The following is a 25,888-nucleotide window of genomic DNA, read 5'->3' as shown; positions in this document are numbered from 1 at the left end:
TTTGCACCTCTCCCAAATTACATCCAATGAAATACAACTGAGTATATGAACATAGCTGCCACATGCAAAAGACCAGAAAACACAAATTTCTTGCATTTATACCATTTCTGAACGGGCACAAATATACACCGAAATATTTAGGTGCAGTGTGTCCCCCCCCCCATCTAACCTGATATCAGTGTAGAGGCTCGTGTGGAACATAAACCAATTGGGTCTGTTGCTATGCTGTAAATTCTATGTAAAAACAACTTATATTTATACAGTACCTAAAAAAAATGTCCCAAGGTGTTTCACAGAAACATTATAAAACAAAGTATGACACTGAGCCACAAAAGAGCTATTAGGTCAGATGATCAAAAGCTTGGTCAAAGTGGTAAATTTTAAGGAGTGTCTTAAAGGTGAAAAGTGAGGTGGAGAGGCAGAGAGGTATAGGGAAGGTATTCCAGAGCTTGGAGCCGAGGCAACTGAAGGTGCAGGCATTGATGGTGGAGTGAGTGAAATCAGGGATGCACATGAGGCCAGAATTAGAGGAGCACAGATATCTAGGAGGGTTGTGAGGCTGGAGGAGATTAGAGAGATGGGGAGGGGTGAGGCCATGGAGGGATTTGAAAACAAGGATGACAATTTTAACTGAGGAGTTTCAGTGTTGGAGCAAGACCCAAACTTCTGGTGTTTGATTGTGATTTAAAACAAAATTATGGAATGATGAAATCAATGAATTGAGTTCAACGGATTGGACCGAACGAGATCGTCAGTGCATTTTGTGAGAACTGGAGGCGAGCTGGCAGGACTGCATTTGGGAGACAAACGCAACTAAAATCCGGCTGCGGCATCTGACGGCAACAAGGTGCTGAGGAATGGAACGTTGGAATCAGCGCCGCCGGCACCGGGTTCTGGGCCTCGCGACCGTCGCGCGAATGGAACGTTCGGCGGAGTGCGCCCGCCGCACGAGCTGGATCCATGTGACACCGGAAACTGCAGCAGCTACAGAGTCAGAGAGAGAGGGAGCAAGCAAGCAAGCACTGGGTGACAATCTCAGCAAAACACATTGCACCGGGATGGTGAGGAGTTTTAGCAGGGCCTACTTCGTGCCTGTGTTTGTTCTTAAAAATAAAATGCAGAGGTTTTGTTTAAGTTTACGGGGCAGTTATAGGAAAACTAGAATGATGGCTGGAGTTGTATGGGGACTAGTTCGGATTTAGTTCCATTGAAGTTATTGCACATTCCTTTCTAACAATAAGTCCGTTATTAATGTAAACTTTACCGTGCTGATTTAAAAAAAATGATAGGCGAATATAATGCATCAAAAAATCCGAGATTCTAAGTGTCTATCGGTGACAGAAAACTTGGCGCTGTATTGGCAAGTGCTCTTGCGATTTTAAAAAAGCCAGCAGAGAAGTCCATTTATTTACTGTAATTGTGCTTGGATTATGTGTGTGTATGTGGGGTGAGGTTCCGGATGTCACCTTACTGTACTTATAAATTGTTACTCACTGCAATGCTGTACGTTGCTCTGTTATTTATAATGTACTGTTAAAGCACTAATACATTTCTGAGAATGAATATTAAGAATTCAGGGGAGTGGCCGCATGCAGTTTAGAGAGATTACTTAGTTTAAATAGCAGACTCATTAATACTTTGCCTAAAAACTTGTTTAATCTGAAGCGCAGCATTTGATCCACAGGCCTCCTTAGGAAATGTATACAAAGTGGATAGGGATATTTAGTAATTTGATCAGGAATTCTGTGCCAAGTTACTCCCAATTCTTGGATGTTCATTAGTTGCTCCACACAGGACAATGCAGAGGGCATCTGTTTGTTCTAAGTATGTAACACTGGGCATTGGTGTGTTTAGATTCCTGGCTTGGGGTGTTCTGTAACAGTTAGCCAAATTTTGACCCCAAAGATTCTGTAGCAGCAGAGACAAATGCTGTACTGTTTGAGTTGTAAGTTACCATTGCTTCATGTACAGAATGGCAGTCCAGAAATTGGTTCATCTCACCACCTTCATTTCTGTGGATGCAGCTAATTGGTCAGCATGGACCATGTTTTTAAAAAAAATATATTCACCATAGAAAAGCAGGCTCACTGAGGACTCTTGTCCAAATTGATTTGGGAGGACCAGTCAGCAGGTCATACCTCTGTTATGTATATACTGGTAACATATTAGCAACCTTAAATTCACCATGAATGACCTATGCTATTCATTCACACCACTCTTTACACGTTGAAATGTGTTTTGTTATGCTGGTGCACGTGCCAAGTATTCATCTGACCATTGGCAGTGTGGTGCTCTTCTGTTCTGCCTTGTTCACTATTATGAGTACATAAACACATTTTGGTCTTACATTGTCATTACATATACTGTGACTGCACAAAATTCATATAACATGGTGCAAATCAATGAGTATATGATTAATATGGTACAAACCAGTTGGGCTGCATGGCTATCTAATCTCCTCCGTCCAGGTGGCCTTGAAATTTTCCCTTTCAACTAAATTGTCTTTTAATATTCTGACAGGTTTCTTCTGGGAGTGTTCACCATCTCTTTCACTCTTTCAGTATATTCACACCTAATCTGTACTAATGCTTTGTCTTTCAACACACCATTAACATATTGTTTGCCTTTGCTCCGTGACCTTTTGGTCAGCTATGTGGCCTGGTCCAATCTGCACCTTCTCCTTTGTTATCTCTTGCCCAACCCCCACCTCACTTGTTTATAATCTGTGACTTTTCTAATATTTGTCAGTTCCGAAGAAGGGTCGCTGACCCGAAACGTTAACTCTGCTTCTCTTTCCACAGATGCTGCCAGACCTGCTGAGTGATTCCAGCATTTCTTGTTTTTGTTTCAGATTTCCAGCATCCGCAGTATTTTGCTTTTATTTTAAGGCAAATAGTATGTTGGCCTTCATTGCAATGGGGTTTGAGTACAGGAGTAAAGATGTATTGTTTCAGTTGGATAAAGTCTTGGTGAGACTGCACCTGAAGTATTGTGTACAGTTTTGGTCTCTTTTATCTAAGGAAGGATATACTTGCCATAGAGGGAGTGCAACGGAGGTTCATCAGTCTAATCCCTGTAATGGCAGGATTGTTTTATGAGGAGAGATTGCAGAAACTGGGCCTGTATTCTCTATGTCCTGTCCCACTGGCAGGACAGACCCAGCAGAGGTTGCGGAACAGTGGTATACAGTCAGGATGGAGTTGCCTTGGGAGTCCTCATCATCGACTCCGGACTCCATGAAGTCTCATGGCATCAGGTTAAACATGGGCAAGGAAACCTCCTGCTGATTAGTACCGACTGCGCCCCCTCAGCTGATGAATCAGTGCTTCTCCATGTTGAACACCAATTGGAAGAAGCACTGAGGGTGGCAAGGGCACAAAATGTACTCTGGGTCGGGGACTTCACTGTCCACCAAGAGTGGCTCGGTAGCACCACTACTGACCAAGCTGGCTGAGTCCTAAAGGACATAGCTGCTAGACTGGGTATGCGGCAGGTGGTGAGGGAACCAACAAGAGGGAAAATACGAATTGACCTCGTCCTCACCAATCTGCCTGCTGCAGATGCATCTGTCCATGACAGTATTAGTAGGAGTGACCACCGCACAGTCATTGTGGAGACGAAGCCCTGTCTTCACACTGAGGGCATCCATCATCGTGTTGTGTGGCACTACCACCGTGCTAAATGGGATAGATTTCAAACAGATCTAGCAACTCAAAACTGGGCATCCATGAGGCGCTGTGGGCCATCAGCAGCAGCAGAATTGTATTCAACCACAATCTGTAACCTCATGGCCTGGCATATCCCCCACTACCATTACCATCAAGCCAGGGGACCAACCCTGGTTCAATGAAGAGTGCAGGAGGGCATGTCAGGAGCAGCACCAGGCATACCTCAAAATGAGGTGTCAACCTGGTGATGCTACAACACCAGGACTACTTGCATGCCAAACAGCAGAAGCAGCATGCGATAGACAGAGCTAAGTGATCCCACAATCAATGGATTGAATCTAAGCTCTGCAGTTCTGCCACATCCTGGCGTGAATGGTGGTGGACAATGAAACAACTAACAGGAGGAGGTGGCTCCAAAAATGTCCCCATCCTCAACAATGGGGGAGCCCAGCACATCAGTGCAAAAGACAAGGCTGAAGCATTTGCATCCATCTTCAGCCAGGAATGCCGAGTGGATGATCCATCTCCTCCTGAAGTCCCCAGAATCACAAATGCCGGTCTTCAGCCAATCCGATTCATTCCATGTGATATCAAGAAATGCCTGAAGGCACTGATACTGCAAAGGCTATGGGCCCTGACAACATTCCGGCAATAGTACTGAAGACTTGTGCTCTAGAACTGCCGCGCCTCTAGCAAAGCTGTTCCAGTACAGCTACAACACTGGCATCTACCCCGCAATGTAGAAAATTGCCCAGGTATGTCCTGTACACAAAAAGCAGGACAAATACAACCAAGCCAATTATCCCCCTGTCAGTCAACTCTCAATCATCAGCAAAGTGATGGAAGGGATTCTGAACAGTGCTATCAAGCGGCACTTGCTCACTGACGCTCAGTTTGGGTTGCACCAGGGCTGCTCAGCTCCTGACCTCATTACAGCCTTGGTCCAAACATGGACAGAAGAGCTGAACTCCAGAGGTGAGGTGAGAGTCACTGCCCTTGACATCAAGGCAGCATTTGACTGAGTATGGCATCAAAGAACCATTGCAAAACTGGAGTCAATGGAAATTGGAGAAAACTTACCGCTGGTTGGAGTCGTACCTAGTGCAGAGGAAGATGGTTGTGGTTGTTGGAGATTAATCATCTCAGTCCCAGGACATCATTGCAGGAGTTCCTCAGGATAGTGTCCAAGGCCCAACCATCTTCAGTTGCTTCATGATTGACCTTCCCTCCATCATAAGCTCAGAAGACGGGATGTTCGCTGATGATTACGCAATGTTCACCATTCGTGACTCCTCAGATACTAAAGCAGCCCATGTCCATATGCAGCAAGACCTGGACAACATCCAGGCTTGGGCTGATATGTGGTAAGTAACATTTGTGCCACACAAGTGCCAGGTAATGACAATCTCAAACAAGAGAGACTCTAACCATCTTCCATTGACGTTCAAAGGCATTACCATCGCTGAATCCTCCACTATCAATGTCCTGGGGGTTACCATTGACTAGAAACTGACCTGGACCAGCCACATAAATGCTGTGGCTCCAAGAGCAGGTCAGAGGCTAGGAATTCTGCGGTGAGTAACTCACTTCTTGTCTCTCCAATTCCTGTCCACCATCTACAAGGCACAAATCAGGAGTGTGATGGAATACGCTTAACTTGCCTGGATGGGTGTAGATCCAACAACACTCAAGAAGCTCGACACCATCCTGGACATAGTAGCCTGCTTGATTGGCACCCCATCCACCACCTTCAACATACACTCCCTGCACCACAGACACACAATTGCCGCAGTGTGTACCATCTACAAGATGAACTGCAGCAACTCATCAAGGCTCCTTTGACAGCACCTTCCAAACCCGTGACCTTTACCAACTAGAAGGACAAGGGCAGCAAATGCATGGGAACACCACCACCTACAAGCTTCCCCCCGCCAAGCCCCACACCGTCCTGACTTGGAACTATTTTGCTGTTCCTTCACCTTCGCAAGATCCTGGAACTCCCTTCCTAACAGCTCTGTGGTGTGCCTACACCCCAAGGACAGCAGTGGTTCAAGAAGGCAGCTCACCACCACCTTCTAAAGGGCGTTTAGGGATGGACAAGAAATGCTGGCCTAGCCAGCGACGCCCACATCCCCCATGAATTAAAAAAAGACTTTTATAGAATTTGATACAGATGAAGATATGTTTTTTGACCGTTAGTATCATTCAATGAAATTTGAGCAGATTTTTGAAAATGTGAGAGGTGTTGTTTGTAGAGGAATTTAAAAATCGTGTACCAGCAGGTCATAGGACACACATCGAAGACCATAAAGTTTCTAATATGAGAATCTGCTGTTTTAGCTGATAGTTCTGATTTGTCTCATAAGCAGCTAGAGGGCAGTAGATCTTTGCTTGCAGATCCACACAGGAGTTGGAGAGAGAGACAATGAGATTGAACAAATTTCTGAGTACAAAGAAGGAGATGGGCAGACTTGAGAAGACATATGTTTTCCAAAATGGTAAGAAAGATTGCATGGAGGATAGGAGCGAGTCAAAAAGACCAACGTGTTTTCATTGTCATAAGGCCAGACATGTAAAAGAGTGTTAGAAGTAAAAACCGAAAGCTGTAGCTTTAGTGAGCGTGGGTAGTGTTTCTCCACCGGACATTGCACCAAAGTGTGAGGCTGATGAAAAACCAGTACCATCTAATATATTTACAGTGGGTGCAAATAGGGGTATTAAAGATAATGAGGCTTTTATATTTGAAGGGGAAGTCACTCCACGTTTGTCTAAGAAAGATCCAAAAAGATTGTTATCTTGAGAGATACTGTTTCAGCTCAGCTTAACGTTAGGGAAAGATTTAGACTTCAGAATTCACTGAATAAAAATGTATTGATAAGGCCTATGGATGGGGATTGTGTGCCCATCCCATTGTATAGAGTGAATTTAAACTGTGATTTGGTAAAGGGATTGGCTATTATTGGTGTTGTGTCTGAATTACCTGTTAATCAGGTTGACTTTATATTGGAAATTATCTCGTGGGAATATGGTTTTTCTGTTTCTGGAATGATGGGCAAGGGTACATGACCTGTTCCAGTGGATAAAGATCCCTCATCTATTTGTAATCCTCTTGGGCCAGGAAGTAAATTAATTTAAGATACAAATGTATCCACCCTATTAATGGACTTTGCGGAGGCAGCAAAAGCACCTAAAGAATTTCAAGTTAGAAGTTCTCCCCAAGAAGGACTGAAACCTCAGACTAACCCTGAAGGGTTAATGAGACCTGACAACAAATCAAAGGTGCCGTTACAGCACAAGGTACAGCAGCAGGAATCCAAGCAAATGGACAGGTTACAAAGGACTGTTCGAAATCCCGAAGTAAATGTAAATATTACAACCTGTGTAAAAACAAAACCAAGCAGGAATATCAAGCATTCTTATTTAAATATCAGGACAATTTGAACAACCTTCTTAAAGTGGGGAAAGAAAATTTTGACCAACAAAATAATGAGTTGTTAACACAGAAAGAAGCAATTTTAAACATGCTGTCTCAAAAAGAGAATTCAAAATGTTTAAGTCTGCAGAATTTAAAAAAATAAAGATATGCCTGCAGTTAAGCAGAGTGAAGACCGTTTAACTGTGTAATTAATTGGGACGTTCTTTTCAAACTTAAACAATGAAGAACCTGGAAACATGGAAGAAAATAAAGTTCAGAAGGTGAAAACTCATGTGGATAACAATGAGGAATCTCCACTTACAGAATTAACATCTGCTTTGCAAATGCCAGAGGGACTGTCAGAATCATTACTTACCCAATGACATGGTTAAAAATTTGGAATTCATACACCGAGGAAGATCACTTTCAGAAAACACCACAAAAAGAAATATTAAGTCTTAATTGGATCATGGTTTCTGCTTATGGATTCAGCAAAGGAATATTGTCAAGATAGACTATCAGGTGGACAGTGGGGAGACTGTTATGGATATTACATGTGATAAGGTAGTTGTTTCAGTGTCTAGCATTATAAGTTACTTTGTTCTTGGTGTAAATGAAAACACATCACTATGGTGATGAATATTCTTTTTCTTTTCACCTGATTCATGGTTTGTATTTTTAGAGCTAACTTTTAATGTAGGAATTTAATTTTTTTAATGCAAGACAAATGAGAACGCCTGGTTTGAGAAGCTGGCAAACAAGCCTAGGGTGGTTACAAATCTAAGGGCAGCCCATGTTTATCTATTAAGGGCATATTGGGAAGTGTAAAGACCCTACACAATGGGAACTCAGCATTAACTTGTTGTTGGAGATGGCATGTCTGCAACTACTGCAATCCTGGATATAAATTATTCATATGATGTCCGAGAACAAAAAGAAGATTTGGAGTTGGAAATAATTGGTTTAAATTGCTATCTGGGACATCCCACAGGTACCACTTTGCTGTGGAGATAGATGATGCAGGGGGTGTCTTGGTTTTTTTGATCTGTGTGCTTGCTGACCCAGTCAGTCATTTGGTTACAGACAAGCTGTTGGCTTTTGTAAGTCCACTGGACTCGAGCAAAATGGCCATCGGGAACCAGGGTGTTTCTGTTTTGAGGCAGACCTGTGCTCAAGCTGGAAGTCCAGTTCCGGGAGGTGATCTCGTACCTCGGAAGACAGCTGAGAAATTAAGGAAATCCAAGTGAATTTGTAAGAGCTGTGGTACACTTTGAATTGGTCCCAGGAGAAGTGAACAGACCCTCAAGATCCTGTAACGTATAGGGAAACTTTTGTGATGGAAGTGAAAGTCAAACAGAAGTGTTCTGTAAGATTTTAAGTGTAAAATATGGACTTCCAAATTGTAGTAGTGTTAGTTGTGGATTGCTTTGTTTAACTCTTGTATGGTAAAGGTTTATGTTAAAAATGTGAAATCTTGTGGTGTAATTATTTCAGTAATAACTGGGAATTCGACTTTCTCTTTTTAAATGTTAACGGTTCCTAATGGGATTGTAACATATGTAGTTTGCATAAACCTGTTTTCACTTGCAATAACTTTGTTTCTGCGTCCTTATTAATAACTGTCTGTCAGTAGTTTTGTTTAGGTATATATGGAATGTAAAAAAAAATGTAGACACAAATGTTCTGTGCTGGTGCATTACACTAATGTTTTTGCTTTTTTTTTTAAGCAGCTTGAATTTTCCAAATTTCTTGCCTGATCTTTTGAGTGCTGAACACAGTGTCGACAACTCAGCTGCATATTTTCCACAGATCACGACGTCTGCTGTGAGACGAGGTGAGAAGGCTAAACCTTGCTTCAAAATTGTTGTCATAATTTTCTGTAATGCCCACAAATGTAGCCAGAGTTCCAATCATAAATCCTGCTGTCCAAAATATATTGTTGTTAAAACATTATTTAAATATATTTTCTAACCAGCAGCTGGATTCATAAGATTGTAAAATTTCTATTGGTTAGGTGGGTTGGTAGCATCTGGAGTGTTTAAAAGTTTTGTCCTAGTGTGTCACGTAGCCGTTTACCTATCTCATGAATTTTTTAATTTTTCATAACTTTACTAGAATTATTTAACTGTAATTTGACTTTTACATTATATCATAAAATATGGATTGTATTAACAATATTGATCCTTTCTAAGCTAAGGATGACTGCTTTCCTATTTTCATTAAATGTTTAAATATCTTCTGGCACTTTTATTTACTGCAGTTATTTTGTATTGGAATGATTTTAAGGCATGAATATATATTTTTTGCTGTTTCCATGCAGCAAAATCTTAAGTTTCTTCTGAGTCATGATGTGTTAGAACCTTCAGCTGTACCAAGCTTATTTGAATAAAAATACCAACTTTAAAGTTTATTAGAGTGCTGAAATTTAATTGGCTGCTATGAAGGTCTGATGTAAATTAATTATGTAAATTTGCATTCTTTAGGAAAGAATATTACAGAATCGACTGTTATAAATTATTCTATTTCTCTGTCATCTTTCCACTAGTGATTTTGGTTAGAAGTCTTTCATTTATTTCATTCCAAAATGTGTTCTGCTTTCTTGTGTCCTAACTCACTTGAGTAAATCATAGATTTACATTTTCATATACATATCGCTGCTTCCAATCCTATCAAGATTGTTTCTAAACTTTGCACACCATAAAACTGATGTACTGCTTTGCTGTTGTTGCAGCCTTAAATAATGCCTCAGAGTTCAAGCTGCACTTGATGCTCCCCTACCTATTCCTCGCTGTCCCTGGTTCTCCAGTGTTCAGACTGTCACCATTCTCCTCGATGTTCACCTCACTCTCCTCCTTTCTGCTTACTTTGTCTGACGTACTGACATACGGTCAGTGTTCTACCTGAGTGCTGCTTTGCTCTTTCAGAAGTTCCAAGTTCACTGCTCCCAATCTCTCCAGTATTTTATATGCCCTATGTTTGCCTTTTTGAATTTTGCTGGCCTGAAAGTTTCAGCTGATCGGTCATTAATGGATTTAGAATTTATTCATCAGTTCAGGAGCATCACTAAGAAAAGGAATAAAAATAGAAAATGCTGGAAATATTCAGGTCTGGAAAGAGAAACTGAGATAACATTATAGGTTGATGATCTTTCAACAGAACTGGAAAAAGATGTAACCGGTTTTAAGCAAGTACAGAAGCAAGGAAAAGGGAGAGGGGAAAATAACAAACAGTATGTTATAGTGGAAGGCAGGAGAGATTAAATGACAAATGGGATGATTGTGCAAGGTAAAAGGGGGTGGTAATGGGACAAATAAAGAAATAAAAGATGGGTCTAGAGCAGGTGTAAATGTGAAAAGCAGAAACATCACCAACAGCTGCTGTCCAAAAATATTTTAAAAAACAAGAAAAAATGGGAGAAAAGATTTTGATCTGAAATTGTTGAACTTGTTGTTGTGTCTGGTAGACTGTAAAGTGCCGAATCGAATGATGAGATGTTGTTCCTCCAGCTTCATTGGAACAATGTAGGAGGCCGAGGACAGAGTGCTCAGAGTGGAGTGGCGAATTAAATTAATTCCTTGCCCTCCTACTCTTCCAATGAAGCTCAGCTTAAGCTCAAGGACCAACACCTTTATCTTTCCATTAGGCACTTGACAACCTTCTGGACTTGATGGTGAGTTCAGTAATTTCCAGTCATAGCCACCGTCCTCATTTTTTTTTCTTTTTCTTTTTTTCTGTGTTTGAGTTTTTGGATGGCAGCTGTTGGTAATGATTTTGCGTTTCACATTGCACCTCCTCGAGACCCATGTTTTGTTTACCTCTCCACCCTCTTCTCCCTTGCATAATCATCCCTTTTGTCATTGAATCTCTTCTGCCTTCCACCCAATCACAGACCTTCCCTTTTGTTCTTTTCCCCTCCTCTCTTTCCCTGCCTCTGTACTTGCTTAAAATCTGTTACACCTCCGTTTCTGGTTCTGATGAAAGGTCATTGACCCAAAACGTTAACTTGTTCCTCTCTCTACCGATGCTGCCAGACCTGCTGAGTATTTCCAGCATCTGCAGTATTTTTCTTTTGTGTCGTGAACGTAAGGCCTCTTCAATGCTACTTAGCTCGGAAAATTAATAAATGGTGAACCCAGTGGCATGCTAAGTATAAGTTTGAATAGAAAATAGATCACAGGCTGCATAGCCAGATTGTACTAGTTGTAGTTTGGATGTGTCAGTATTAGGGGAATGCAATTAAAGTACATCATGATTGATTAACTGTTTTTCCATTTGCACTGACAAATTTATAACGGACAAAATGATGCATAGTAAGTTTGCACACACTATATTGTGGATGTGGGTTATTTTAGGAAAAACCTGCCAGAAATTTTAAAAAGCAAGAAACTGTAGCCATTATTATATCTCTTCATTGTAGATTCCTTCAAATGTTCTGGTCCATTCCATTGGCTTCCCAGCAGTATTGTGGATGGAGCTGGCATTGTGCCTGTGTTTCTTCTGATATGTTCTAAATGAATGCTAAGTGTCGGGGCCACCTGTTAAACCCCAGTGTCCAGCACTTAAATGACTTGACAATTTTTTATTTATTTATTTTATTTATTTATTTAGAGATACAGCACTGAAACAGTGTCTTGCCTGAAGTGTGGTGACCAGAACTGGACACAATTCTCCAGTTGGGGCCTAACCAGAGCTTTATAAAGGTTCAGTATAACTTCCCTGCTTTTGTACTCAATGCCTCTATTAATGAAGCTTAAGATTCCCTATGCTTTACTAACCACTTTCTCAATATGTCCTGCCAACTTCAGAGATCAATGCACATGCACCCCCAGGTCCCCATTCCTGTACACTTGCTAGAACTGTGCCATAAGTATATATTGCCTCTTCCTATTCCTTCTGAAAAAATGCATCACCTCACACTTGTCAGTATTAAATTCCATTTGCCACCTGTCCGCCCATTCTGCTAGCCTATCTATGTCCTGTTGCAGGCAGTTCGTATCATCCTCACTGTTTGAAACACCTCCAAGTTTGGTGTCATCGGCAAATTTTGAGATTCTACTCTGTATTCCAAGATCCAAGTCATTTATATAATCGCAAAGCAGTGGTCCTAGCACTGACCCTTGGGGAACACCACTGTCTACCATCCTTCAGTCTGAAATGCAATCATTTACCATGACTTGAATGAAATGAAATGGGAAATGCACAGCCCCCCCCAGTAAAATGATGCAAAGGTCATCAGTCACCCTTGCAGCAAGTCCCAGAAGCCTACTGTGGTGTAGTTCCTCATTATCAACCGCCTCGCCTGTGCAAATTACCCTGGTGCTACAAGCATGGTCAGAACCGATGGGTTTTGGGAGGGGGGGTGGTGCGTGTGGTGAAATCAGGACTGGGAGCAGAAGGGAGTCGGTTTGGTTGAGTTATTTCCACGGCTGTGCTGGAGAGCCAACCACAAATCGGAAAATCAGCCATATCTACTTTTCAAATAGTAGTTTTCCCATCCAAAATGTCAGTCGTCCACTTTCTCTGCTGATATTGTATCCAATAGATTAAAAGCACGATAATATTGCAGAACAATTCTGCTCCGAAAGTTCTAATGTCGTCAGTAGACTAAGTCTGGTACGTGTCAATACATTACTATGGATCTAGTCACACGAATTACCAAATGTTAATGTAAGTGCAAAATGACATTAAAAACACACCAAGGGAAATATTTTTGGATAGCCTTATCCTGAATATGTTGCAAACGGCATGTAGCACTTGCCGGAAGAGAATCTTTTGGTTGCTTTGCTATGTTACAACTGTGATCAAAGTACACAGTTTAAAAAAAACAATTTATGTGAATAAAATATTATACTATAAAACTAAGTTCTCAATTTTCAATACTCTTGGTGCTCTGATTGGTTGAATCTGATGTCTAAGAGTGATAAAGCTGCTGGTTAGTCAAGAATGCTGTCATTTTCCACTTAATGTTTGTAATCTTTCTTGCTGAGACGTGATTTCATTTATTGGTTTATTTTCTTTCTGCCAAAGTACGTACTTTTTTGTAACTGGAGTGAAGATTGGTCCTGTTTGCATTTTTGAGACAAGCAGCTTTGAGATCATTATTGATTTAGTTGGCCGTTGCGCTGTAGAGAACAGATTCAGTACTTGGTCAATGCTGAGTTTACTTATCTCGAACAAGCTGATGGTGTGGGGGCTAAAGCTGGTTTGAGTGTCTCTGGGCTAGGAGGGGATAATCAGCAAGAGTTCTGCTCTTGTATCAGGTAACAGCGAAGATTGATCAGGGTAATGCTGTTGATGTGGTGTACATGGACTTCCAAAAAGCATTTGATAAAGTGCCACACAGCAGACTTGTGAGCAAAGTTATAGCTCATGGAATAAAAAGGACAGTAGCAACATGTATATGAAATTGGCTGAATGGCAGGAAACAGAGAGTAGTCGTTAATGGATGTTTTTTGGAATGGAGGAAGGTTTTAGTGGAGTTTAGTTTAGTTTAGAGATACAGCACTGAAACAGGCCCTTCGGCCCACCGAGTCTGTGCCGACCATCAACCACCCATTTATACTAATCCTACACTAATCCCATACTCCTACCACATCCCCACCTGTCCCTAAATTTCCCTACCACCTACCTATACTAGGGGCAATTTATAATGGCCAAATTACCTACCAACCTGCAAGTCTTTTGGCTTGTGGGAGGAAACCGGAGCACCCGGAGAAAACCCACGCAGACACAGGGAGAACTTGCAAACTCCACACAGGAAGTACCCAGAATTGAACCCGGGTCGCTGGAGCTGTGAGGCTGCAATGCTAACCACTGTGCCGCCCAACAATAATCCACAATTATGTTGTGCAGCTGGGGTAACAGGCAGACTATACAAGTGCCTCAGAACCCTGTGAAGTTAGGGTGAGAACAGTGAAATCAAGACTATATATTTTCTCTAGCTTCTCCACAAAATACTGTTCTCACTATCCCAGCAATACCCTTCATTCAAGGTTTCCCATTATTAAGCTACTTCAGCTCAGCTAGGGGGAAGCTACATAATCTGGGCTATGTCTTCCCCATGCTTCCGGTAAGATCTCAGAGCACCAGAGCCGAGAGATGTCCAATGACCAGTTCCAGCAATCAAGTTTGAACGTCAGTTAAGATTTACATTTTATTGTGGCTTTGCTAAATTCCAGCATGTATTTTACCTGCCTTGAACTGACTAGTTGACAGTTTATTATGCACACTATATCAATGGGGAAAACTGCCCAAAAAAGTGCAATTCAGCATAATTCAGCGACATCGCCTGATTCCGAGTTCCCCAAGGGTTGGTGTTAGGACTCTTATTTTTCCTGATGTACATCAATAACCTAGACTTTGGTGTACGGGGCACAATTTCAAATTTTGAAGATAATACAAAACTTGGAAACGTTGTGAACTGTGAAGAGGATAGTGTAGAACTTCAAAAGGACATAGACAGGTTGGTGGAATGGCCAAACAAGTGGCAGATGAAATTTAATGCAGAGAAGTGTGAAGCGATTCATTTTGGTGGAAGAACGTGGAGAGACAATATAAAAAGAAGGATGCAATTCTAAAGGGGGTGCAAGAGCAGAGGGACCTGGTTGTATATGTGCTTATATCATTGAAGGTGGCAGTACAGGTTGAGACCAGTTAGTAGAGCATACAGTATCCTAGGCTTCATTAATAGGGCATAGAGTACAAAAGCAAGGAAGTTATGTTAAACTTGTATAGAACACTGGTTCGGCCTCAGCTGGAGTATTGCGTCCACTTCTGGGCACCACACTTAAGGAATGATGTGAAGGCATTGGAGACTGTGCAGAAAAGATACATAAGAATGGTTCCAGGGATGGGGAACTTCAGTTATGTGGATAGGTTGGAGAAGTTGGGACTGTTTTCCTTGAAGAGAGGTTGAGAGGACATTTAGTTCAAAAATTGTGAGGGGTTTGGACATAATAGATAGGGAAAAACTGTTCCCATTGGTGGATGGATCGTGAACAAGAGGGCACAGATTTAAAGTAATTGGCAAAAGAAGCAATGGCAACATGAGGAAAAACTTTTTCATGCAGCGAGTGATTAGGATCTGAATGCACTAGCTGACAGTAAAGCCTGGCGACCCGACTAAACCTGACTACATGTGTCTGGTTCGGGTTGGGTCTATATTTCGACTCCAGCATTCAGGGTTGGGTTGGGCTGGACAGTCATGGAATCAGGCTTACCCATGATTCCCCACAACTCCATCTGCAGTAATAGCCTGCTGCTGAAGGATATTCGTGTTGGGTTGGGTTAGGCGCGAAAAAAATTAAGCGACTTGGGCCTGGTTCGGGTTGGCTGTGGTCGGGTCTGGCCTGGGTCGGGTTTCAATTTTATATCCGAGCAGGCCATTAGCTGAGAGTGTTGTGGAGGAAGGTTCAATCGAGGCATTCAAGAGGAAGCTGAATTGTTACCTGAAAAGGAAGAATATGCAGGGCTAAAGGGAGAAGGCAGGAGAGTGGCATTAGGTATATTGCTCTTTCGGACAGCCAACGTAGTCACGACAGGCTGTATGGCCTCCTTCTGTGCTGTAACTATTCTGTGATTCTGTGAACTGCTAACTGGTGATTCCTACTACAAAGTGGGAATGCTTGGCTCCTTTGATTTGGTTAGCTATGAACTTGACACAAGTTTTCTGCCTGAATAGGGTTAGTTTCCATAACACCCAACTAGCTAACACCCAACTCTGCCTCATTGCCACCTCCTTGATTTTGTGAGTGCTGCAGTGCTGTCAACTGTGTGATACCCATTGAAAACTGGATGTGTCATAACTTTCTTTAGCTTGACATTGGCAAGACCAAAGCTATTCAGTTCAACTCCCACCAGAAACTTCACATTTTGGGCTCTTAATTCCGAGTCTCTCCCTAATTAATTTGTTGAAAGGTGCTGAACAGCACACAACCCAAGACTTCCTCTAATCTGAGCTGCGTTACAAACGTTAGATTATCAAGATGCTCACATTCATAGCAACATCTACCTACCTTTTTCCCTGTGATCCTTGCTTTCAGCACTTGGGTGCTCTTTTTGCAATGCTGATCTCTCTAGCCTCACCTTGCACAAATTTTAACTCTACACCTGTTAGCCCATCTCATACCTATTACCCTTGTCCTCGATTACTTCTACTCATTCCCGGTCCCTCAGAAAGGCAACTTCAAAATTATCGAATCTCACCATAGCCTCACTGCAGTCTTCCTCTGCAGTCTGCTCCAACCTTGTGACTCAGAACACTCCCTGTACTCTTCCAAATATAGTCTACTGTGTAATTGTATGCCCTACGTGGCTGCACCATTGGTGGCAGAACCTTCAGTCACCACTTGTCCTTGAGTCCTTGCACTCTGATCTTTTTGTTCTTGAACCTGTTAACCCTGCCATCTCTACCCTCCTTCAAAAACCTCCTCAAAATTTGCCTCTTCAAGCATACCTTAAGCATTTCCCTGTCATCTGTCCTACCAATTAATGTCTGCTACTTTTCATTTAAAGCAGCTTAGGACATTTGTTGCATCAAAAGTTCTATGTAATATGCCCTGTGAGGTCAGCATGGTTGAAACTTATGTCAACACTCACTATCTGGGCTCGCAGTTGATAAATGACCATTTGGGCAAGGTATTTGCAGGGTGTCCAGCACCTGTGACACAGCAGAATTAGTACATTGAAAAAGGGGTAGGAAAAGGCAAAAAACTAGCTGTGTTTTCTTGAATTTTGAAAACATGAAGGCAAACCTAGAATACGTGGATTTCAACTTTCTTAGCTTGTCACTATCAAAAATCTGAATTGTATTATCTTTTATATTTCACAATTGTGCTGAAATACCTCAGGGTAAACGTTTTAATTTTTTTTACTAACTGTAGAAGACATGGCAGATGTACTTTTTGAAGAAGAAGAAGAATGCCCCAATCTGGTTCCAATTGATGCAAATCCTAATACGGGGAGTGCACGGATCCCGGTAACAATCATAACAGGATACTTAGGCAAGTATTGTTTAGGTAAATGAGTAGATTATACTCCATTGCCAAAACTCATTAGAGTATGAGGTAATTAAAAGAAATTGTAAGTATCAAATAACATAGGAAGGAAACAGTAATACTAATCATGAAGGTGAACATTATATTGGAATCTTTCTTTGATGGGATGTAGGGTGTACTCAGTGGGACTGAACAGACAACAAAAAAAAACACAACAGCATTAGACCAGGCTATTGCCATTGTCGAGAATGCATTTTTAGAATGATATAGATAAAGGCTGCAGTCCTGTCTATGTGCTAGTAATCAGTTTGAAACAGTGTCCAACACTTGGAGGTTTATTAAGGGTTAAGTGAACAGATATACTCACAGCCAACCCCAAGACTATATAAAATCTTGCCGCACAAGAATAACACACTGCTCGACTGTCTCTTTTTTTTCTGATGTCTTCCAACTTAATAGCTACGATCTCACCTCATTTATGCTATTTCTTGCTGCAGTAATCCATAGACCTCTGAATTACAAAACCCTTCACGCACACATTTTAGTTTAGTTTTAGAGATACAGCACTGAAATAGGCCCTTCGGCCCACCGAGTCTGTGCCGACCATCAACCACCCATTTATACTAATCCTACATTAATCCCATACTCCTACCACATCCCCACCTGTCCCTATATTTCCCTACCACCTACCTATACTAGGGGCAATTTATAATGGCCAATTTACCTACCAACCTGCAAGTCTTTTGGCTTGTGGGAGGAAACCGGAGCACCCGGAGAAAACCCACGCAGACACAGGGAGAACTTGCAAATTCCACACAGGCAGTACCCAGAATTGAACCCAGGTCGCTGGAGCTGTGAGGCTGCGGTGCTAGCCACTGTGCCGCCCATTCTCATTACTAAGTTTTTAACAAGATGTTCCTGCTAAAAAGTTACCTCTGTTCTCTATTCTGATATCTTATGGCCCTGAAAGTGCATAGAAAACATCAGTATTTAAGGTTAGCAAGGGAGAACTGAGTCTCCAGCTTAAAGTGATAAACCAAATCTAAATGTTAACAGGCTGTAGCTAACCTCTATACAGATATTGTCAGCCTCTTTTGTTTTTAAGTTTTTAACTATAGAACTAAACTAAAATGGAATATAGTACAAATGATTCTCTTTGTGTAAAATTTATTCCTTTAGTGTTTCTCAATCTTTAATGTTTAATACCATAACAAAACTGATGCCCCTTATCTTCTTTGGCCTCCTTGTCTCGAGAGACAATGGGTAAGCGCCTGGAGGTGGTCAGTGGATTGTGAAGCAGCGCCTGGAGTGGCTATAAAGGCCAATTCTATAGTGACAGACTCTTCCACAGTGCTGCAGATAAAATTGGTTGTCGGGGCTGTTACACAGTTGGCTCTCTCCTTGCGCTTCTGTCTTTTTCTTCCTGACAGCAGCTGAGTCTCTTCGACTCACCACTCTTTAGCCCCACCTTTATGGCTGTCCGCCAGCTCTGGCGATTGCTGGCAACTGACTCCAACGACTTGTGATCGGTGTCACAGGACTTCATGTCGCGTTTGCAGACGTTTTTAAAGCGGAGACGTGGACAGCCGGTGGGTCTGAAACCAGTGACGAGCTCGCTGTACAATGTGTCCTTGGGGATCCTGCCATCTTCCATGCGGCTCACGTGGCCAAGCCATCTCAAGCGCTGCTGGCTCAGTTGGGCATATATGCTGGGGATGTTGGCCGCCTCGAGGACTTCTGTATTGGCGATACGGTCCTGCCACCTGATGCCAAGGATTCTCTGGAGGCAGCGAAGATGGAATGAATTGAGACGTCACTCTTGGCTGACATATGTTGTCCAGGCCTCTCTGCCAAGAGTGTCAGCCAAGAGTGCCCCTTATACTATTAAGTGATTGTGACACATTGGGTACTCTTTGACCTGAATGTTTCAAAACATCTACTCTCTATTGGTAAGAATTTCAGAGCAATTAATAATGGGAATAAAAAAGTAAACTACATTGGGTCTACATGAGGCTAAGTAGAAATCGTAAACCTGGAATGTATCGCTATGCAAAATTGTCCTTTAGTTTTCAGAATTCATTATCAATATAATGTGGAACAGCATATGAATTGCTAGATGTGCTATATGTGGCCAAGATACAGGGATTTATGGAAGTACAAAACTTTCCGATTGAAACATTTTTGTTCTTTTAAGAACGAATATCTTTAATATTTATTTATATTTTGGCAGGTGCCGGTAAAACAACTCTTCTGAATTACATTCTAACAGAACAACACAATAAGAGAATTGCAGTAATCCTTAATGAATTTGGTGAAGGTAAGAGATGTTATAGAGTCATAGAGAGATACAGCACTGAAACAGGCCTTTCGGCCCACCGAGTCTGTGCTGACCAATAACCACCCATTTATACTAATCCTACATTAATCCCATATTCCCTACCACATCCCCAGCATTCTCCTACCACCTACCGACACTAGGGGCAATTTACAATGGCCAATTTACCTATCAACCTGCAAGTCTTTGGCTGTGGGAGGAAACCGGAACACCCGGTGGAAACCGGGTCGCAGGGAGAACCTGCAAACTCCGCACAGGCGGTACCCAGAACCAAACCCGGGTCACTGGAGCTGTGAGGCTGCGGTGCTAGCCATTGTGCCACCCCTGAATGTTCTGAATTAATGAACAAGATGGCATCTGAGGGAACTATTGTATAATTTCAGATTTGTGCAAAAAAGGTAGAGAGGACATTTGCACCAGCTAATATCATGTTATCCTACATTAGGCCTTCCGTTCTTAAGGAATATTGATAGTCCAGCTGAAAATGATAACTAATGTGCCTTTTGACATAACCTTAGTCAGGAAGTAGATGAATAGAGTTAAAGGAGAATATGTTGGGAGGAGGAAGACAAAGTCAGTGGGCTTTGAAAAATCTCTTGATTGTCAGTATGTGTCCCAACACTCTCAATGCCTGAGCAGGATAATGGCAAAGAGTAAAAGATTATTGGTTTTTGTCATTTAATCATTTTGTGATTTTTTTTTAACAACTTGTATTGCCTTTGCAGCTTGTCTAATCATAGTGCACTTTGTTACACTGAACAAACAAGAGAATTCTTAATTTTATGTTGTAGGGAGTGCGCTAGAAAAATCACTGGCTGTGAGCCATGCAGGGGAACTTTATGAGGAATGGTTGGAGCTACGGAATGGATGCCTTTGCTGTTCAGTGAAGTAAGATTTATTTACTTTCTTAGACCTACAGGGTGCACCTTTTAATCTTTACAGAAAAACAGACATGTTCACATGATATTCATGATGCCCTAACTTTTTATTCGTTCTTGGGATGTGAGCCTGCTGGCTAGACCAGCATTAATTGCCAATCCCTAATTGTCCTTGAGAAGGTGGTGGTGAGCTTCTGCCTTGAACTGCTGCGTTCCATGTGGTCCACCCACAGTGCTGTAAGGGAGGGAGTTGCAGGATTTTGATCCAATGACAGTAAAGGAACCATGATACAGATCCAAGTCAGGATGGTGTGTAACTTTTACTTTATTTATTCATGGGATGTGGGCATTGGTGGCTAGGCCACCATTTATTGCCCATCCCTAATTGCCCTTGAGAAGGTGGTGGTGAGCTGCCTTCTTGAACCGCTGCAGTCCATTTGGGGTAGGTACACCCACAGTACTGTTAGGAAGGGAGTTCCAGGATTTTGACCCAGTGACAGTGAAGGAACGGCGATATAGTTCCAAGTCAGGATGGTGTATGACTTGGAGGGGAACTTGCAGGTGGTGGTGTTCCCATGCATTTTCTGCCCTTGTCCTTCTAGTTGGTAGAGTTTGCGGGTTTGGAAGGTGCTGTCGAAGGAGCCTTGGAGCGTTGCTGCAGTGCATCTTGTAGATGGTACACACTGCTGCCACTGTGCGTCGGTGGTGGAGGGAGTGAATGTTTGTGGATGGGGTGCCAATCAAGCTGGCTGCTTTGTCCTGGATGGTGTCGAGCTTCTTGAGTATTGTTGGAGCTGCACCCATCCAGGCAAGTGGAGAGTATTCCATCACACTCCTGACTGTGCCTGGTAGATGGTGGACAGGCTTTGGGGAGTCAGGAGGTGAGTTACTCGCCACAGGATTCCTAGCTTCTGATCTGCTCTTGTAGCCACAGTATTTATATGGCTACTCCAGTTCAGTTTCTGGTCAATGGTAACCCCTAGGATGTTGATAGTGGGGGATTCAGCAATGGTCATGCCATTGAATGTCAAGGGGAGATGGTTAGATTCTGTCTTTTGTTGGAGATGGTCATTGCCCGGCACTTGTGTGGTGCAAATGTTACTTGCCACTTATCAGCCCAAGCCTGGCTATTGTCCAGGTCTTGCTGCATTTCTACACGGACTGCTTCAGTATCTGAGGAGTCGCGAATGGTGCTGAACATTGTGCAATTATCAGCGGCGAACATCCCCACTTCTGACCTTATGATTGAAGGAAGGTCATTGCTGAAGATGTTTGGACCTAGGACACTACCTTGAGGAACTCTTGCAGTGATGTCCTGGAGCTCAGAAGATTGACATCCAACAACCACAACCATTTTCCTTTGTGATAGGTAAGACTCCAACCAGCGAAGAGTTTTCCCCCGATTCCCATTGACTTCAGTTTTGCTGGGGCTCCTTGATGCCATACTTGGTCAAATGCTGCCTTGATGTCACCTCACAACTCTTTTGTCCATGTTTGGAACAAGGTTGTAATGAGGTCAGGAGCTGAGTGGCCCTGGCGGAACCCAAACTGAGTGTTACTGAGCATGTTATTGCTAAGCAAGTGTTGCTTGATGGCACTGTTGATGATATCTTCCATCACTTTACTGATGATTGAGAGTAGACTGATGTGGCGGTAACTTGGGTTGGACTTGTCCTGCTTTTTGTGTACAGGACATACCTGGGCAATTTTCCACAATCCCAGTGTTGTAGCTGTACTGGAACAGCTTGGCTAAGGGCGTGGCAACTTCTGGAGCACAGGCCTACAGTACTATTGCCGGAATATTGTCAGGGCCCATAGCCTTTGCAGTATCCAGTGCCTTCAGTCGTTTCTTGATATCACGCGGAGTGAATCGAATTGGCTGAAGTCTGGCATCTGTGATGCTGGGGACTTCAGGAAGAGGCTGAGATGGATCATCAACTCGGCACTTCTGGCTAAAGATTGTTGCAAATGCTTCAGCCTTATCTTTCGCACTGATGTGCTGGGCTCTCCCATCATTGAGGATGGGGATATTTGTGGAGCCACCTCCTCCAGTTAGTTGTTTAATTGTCCACCACCATTCACGGCTGGATGTGGCAGGACTGCAGAGCTTAGATCTGATCCATTGGTTATGGGAACGCTTAGCTCTGTCTATCGCATGCTGCTTACGCAGTTTGGCATGCAAGTAGTCCTCTGTTGTAGCTTCACCAGGTTGACACCTCATTTTGAGGTATGCTTGGTGCTGCTCCTGCCATGCCCTCCGGCACTCTTCACTGAACCAGGGTTGGTCTCCTGGCTTGATGGTAGTTGTAGAGTGGGGGAGATGACAGGCCATGAAGTCACAGATTATGGTTGAGTACAATTCTGCTGCTGCTGATGGCCCACAGTACCTCATGGATGCCAGTTTTGCATTGCTAGATCTGTTCGAAATCTATCCTATTTTGCACGGTGATAGTGCCACACAACACGATGGATGGTATCCTCAATGTGAAGGCAGGACTTTGTCTGAACGAGGACTGTGGTTAGTCCTACCAATACTGTCATGGACAGATGCATCTGCGGCAGGCAGGTTGGTGAGGACGAGGTCAAGTATGTTTTTCCCTCGTGTTGATTCCCTCATTACCTGCCGCAGACACAGTCTAGCGGCTATGCCGTTTAGGACTTGGCCAGCTCGGTCAGTAGTGGTGCTACCGAGCCACTCTTGGTGATGGACATTGAAGTCCCCCACCCAGAGTACATTCTGCGCCCTTGCCACCCTCAGTGCTTCCTCCAAGTGGTGTTCAGCATGGAGGAGTACTGACTCATCAGCTGAGGGAGGGCGGCAGGTGGTAATCAGCAGGAGATTTCCTTGTCCATGTTTGACCTGATGCCATGAGACTTCATGGGGTCCAGAGTCAATGTTGAGGACTCCCAAGGCAACTCCCTCCCTACTGTAAACCATTATTCCACCACCTCTGCTGGGTCTGTCCTGCCGGTGGGACAGGACATACCCGGGGATGGTGATGGCAGTGTCTGGGACATTGTAAGGTATGATTCCGTGAGTATGACTATGTCAGGCTGTTGCTTGAATAGTCTGTGGGCCAGCTGTCCCAACTTTGGCACAAGCCCCCAGATGTTAGTAAGGAGGACTTTGCAGGGTCGACAGGGCCGGGTTTGCCGTTGTCATTTCCGGTGCCGAGGTCGGGTGGTCCATCCGGTTTCATTCCTTTGTATTGACTTCGTTGCGGGGGACTTGGAGGGGAACCTTCAGGTAGTGGTGTTCCCATTTATCTGCTACCCTTGGCCTTCTAGGTGGTGGAGGTTGTGGGTTTGGAACGTACTGTCAAAGGAGCCTTGGCAAATTGCTGCAGTGCATCTTGTAGATGGTACACGCTGCTGCCACTGTATGCCGGTGTTGGAGGGAATGAATGTTTACGGTGGTAGATGGGTGCCATTCTTCGATGGTGTTGAACTTCTTGAGTGTTGTTGGAGTTGCACCTATCCAGGCAAGTGGAGAGTATTCCATTACACACCTGACTTGCATAATGTAGATGGTGGACAGGCTTTGGGGAGTCAGGAGGTGAGTTACTCACTGCAGAATTCCCAGCCCCTGACGTGCACTTGTAACCACTGCATTTATGTGGCTGGTCCACTTAAGTTTCTGGTGAGTGGTAACCCCCATGATGATGACAGTGAGGGATTCAGCGATTGTAAGGCCACTGAATGTTGAGGGACAATGGTTGGATTCTCTCTTGTTGGAGATGGGCATTGTCCGTCACTTGAGTGGCACGAATTTACTTGCAACCTATGAGCCCAAGCCTGATAGAATAATAAAAGAACACAAGATATAGGAGCAGGAGTAGGCCATATGGCCCATTAAGACTGCTCCACCTGTCTATACGATCATGGCTGATCTTAGGCTTCAACTCCATTTCCTGCCTGCATGCCATAATCCCTTGATTCCCTGAGAGACAAATAGGGTCAAATAAGCAGAAAAATTACAGTTTTTTTTAATAAGTATTTTTGCACAATTCTCGAAATGGTCGTAACCTCACCCCCGCACACACAAGATAGCGAAATAGGATAGGTAGTTTTAAGTCCAAAGTTTGGTAATTGTTCGTGAGTTACAGTAACTTTGTTGAATCTTCTCAGGGGTACAGTCTGTTTTAAAGGTTCAGGCCTGGATGTTTTTAGTCTTGAACTTGTTCAGGTGTTGTAGAGTTCTAGCAGTTATAACTCAGCACAAAGCTGGTTGTGGATGTTGTTAGCTTCACAGATGGAGAGTCTTAAAATCACTTTATGATGTCCCTGCTGTTTTTGTTCAGTAGGCTGCTTCTTGCTTGGCAGGATCTCTTGCACAGTCTCTGACTGGACTGTTTACTGAAGGTGTTGGCTTGATCTCCCCTCTCTCTCCAGAGGGCTATCTTTTTAAAGTAAAATTCCATCACATTAGGGCTTTTGTTAGACACAGGCCCTCTCCCCTGGTGTAACCACACAATGGACCATGATGTGCAGACCATGGCTATCACTTAATATCTGAAGGGGGACCATTCTGTTAACACAGTGCTATTTCACACCTATTCAATTTTGCTTTGGGCTGTGAGTCTGTCTGTTTCCAGAATCTTTTCTTAGTTCATTCATGTCAATAAGAGTCATTAATATGTAATCGTGCTCATTTCAATTTCAAAGGAGTTCTCCCCAGAGTTATTTTAGATGAATAACGAGTTCCATCTTTTCAGACAGGTTTGTTGATTTCCAGTATATGAGGGGTCACGTGACTGCTACTCATTTTGACAGTGGTACAAGTGTCCATGTTCTTGTGGTTTTGTTTAAATGTTGACTTTTTAATTCATTATTCTTTCATTTCTTTGTTTATTTCATCACGGCTGCTTCCGTGCATGACACACACAACCACCATTTTGCACATTACTTTGAATGAATACCCGCAGCTTTGGGTGATCAAGTTTTTCTAATCGTAGGTTGGTGCTTGCAAAAGCATCCACATGTTCCATTGCAGCCAACTGACGATTTTCTAAGCTCTTTGTTGACTTCTTAAAAAGAGATGAAATCGTTGCTTGTTTTTTTTTTGCGTGTTTGCTTTCCAGCAGTGTGGTGTCGGAACCTCTTTTTCTGCTGCGATGGCTTTCGGACTCTAAGTGGCACAGAACTGTTGCCTGCTGTGCGTGATCCAGCGAAACCCTGCAGCTCGTGCAAAACAGAATTCCACCATCGGCATGTCATTGATAGATAAATTCTAAATACCCCAATGAGAGAGCAGCACAGACTGTCATACCTACAAAGTAAAAATGATGTGCCTGAGGCATGTAAAATATAATCAGCCAATGCCTAAGAGAATGGGAGCAATGAGGCTGAATGGTGTGAAGAGTGACATTACATTGAGCTGACTCTGGACAGTGAATCTAAAGAGCGGGGTGAGAATGGGAATGTTGAGCCTGAGCATTGGGGAAACTGCATTAATTAGGTGCATAATAAGGTGGGAAGGGGCAACAAATCTGGGTGAGTCATGCCGTTGTTTTAGAGGATCAAGAGTTTAGATAATGCTATTTTTTACCAGACCTGGGCTGCCTGCCGAGATCCAGTTGGATCAGGGCACGAATTCC

General features: G+C 43.0%; 1 protein-coding gene across 7 annotated transcripts in view; it reads left to right on the top strand.

Annotated features, from left to right (window-relative positions):
- The first annotated feature begins 862 nt into the window (after positions 1–862).
- cbwd (COBW domain containing) overlaps positions 863–25,888 on the top strand; it is a 108,094-nt gene continuing 83,068 nt past the window's right edge. For 3 of the 7 annotated variants that reach the window (XM_068030182.1, XM_068030184.1, XM_068030185.1), the window contains exons 1-6: positions 864–1,061; positions 8,814–8,917; positions 11,692–11,783; positions 16,965–17,084; positions 19,309–19,395; positions 20,205–20,301. In XM_068030182.1, coding sequence (XP_067886283.1) covers positions 16,970–17,084; positions 19,309–19,395; positions 20,205–20,301 — 299 coding nt within the window. In that variant the 5' untranslated portion in view covers positions 864–1,061; positions 8,814–8,917; positions 11,692–11,783; positions 16,965–16,969. Of the gene's footprint in view, positions 1,062–8,810; positions 8,918–11,691; positions 11,784–16,964; positions 17,085–19,308; positions 19,396–20,204; positions 20,302–25,888 lie in introns of all 7 variants that reach the window. The other 4 variants (XM_068030186.1, XM_068030188.1, XM_068030187.1 and 1 more) reach the window with 4 other exon arrangements.

The sequence above is a fragment of the Heterodontus francisci genome, chromosome 4 (assembly GCF_036365525.1).
Source record: "Heterodontus francisci isolate sHetFra1 chromosome 4, sHetFra1.hap1, whole genome shotgun sequence".
NCBI lineage: Eukaryota > Metazoa > Chordata > Chondrichthyes > Heterodontiformes > Heterodontidae > Heterodontus > Heterodontus francisci.
This window is presented reverse-complemented; position numbering and strand designations above follow the sequence as displayed.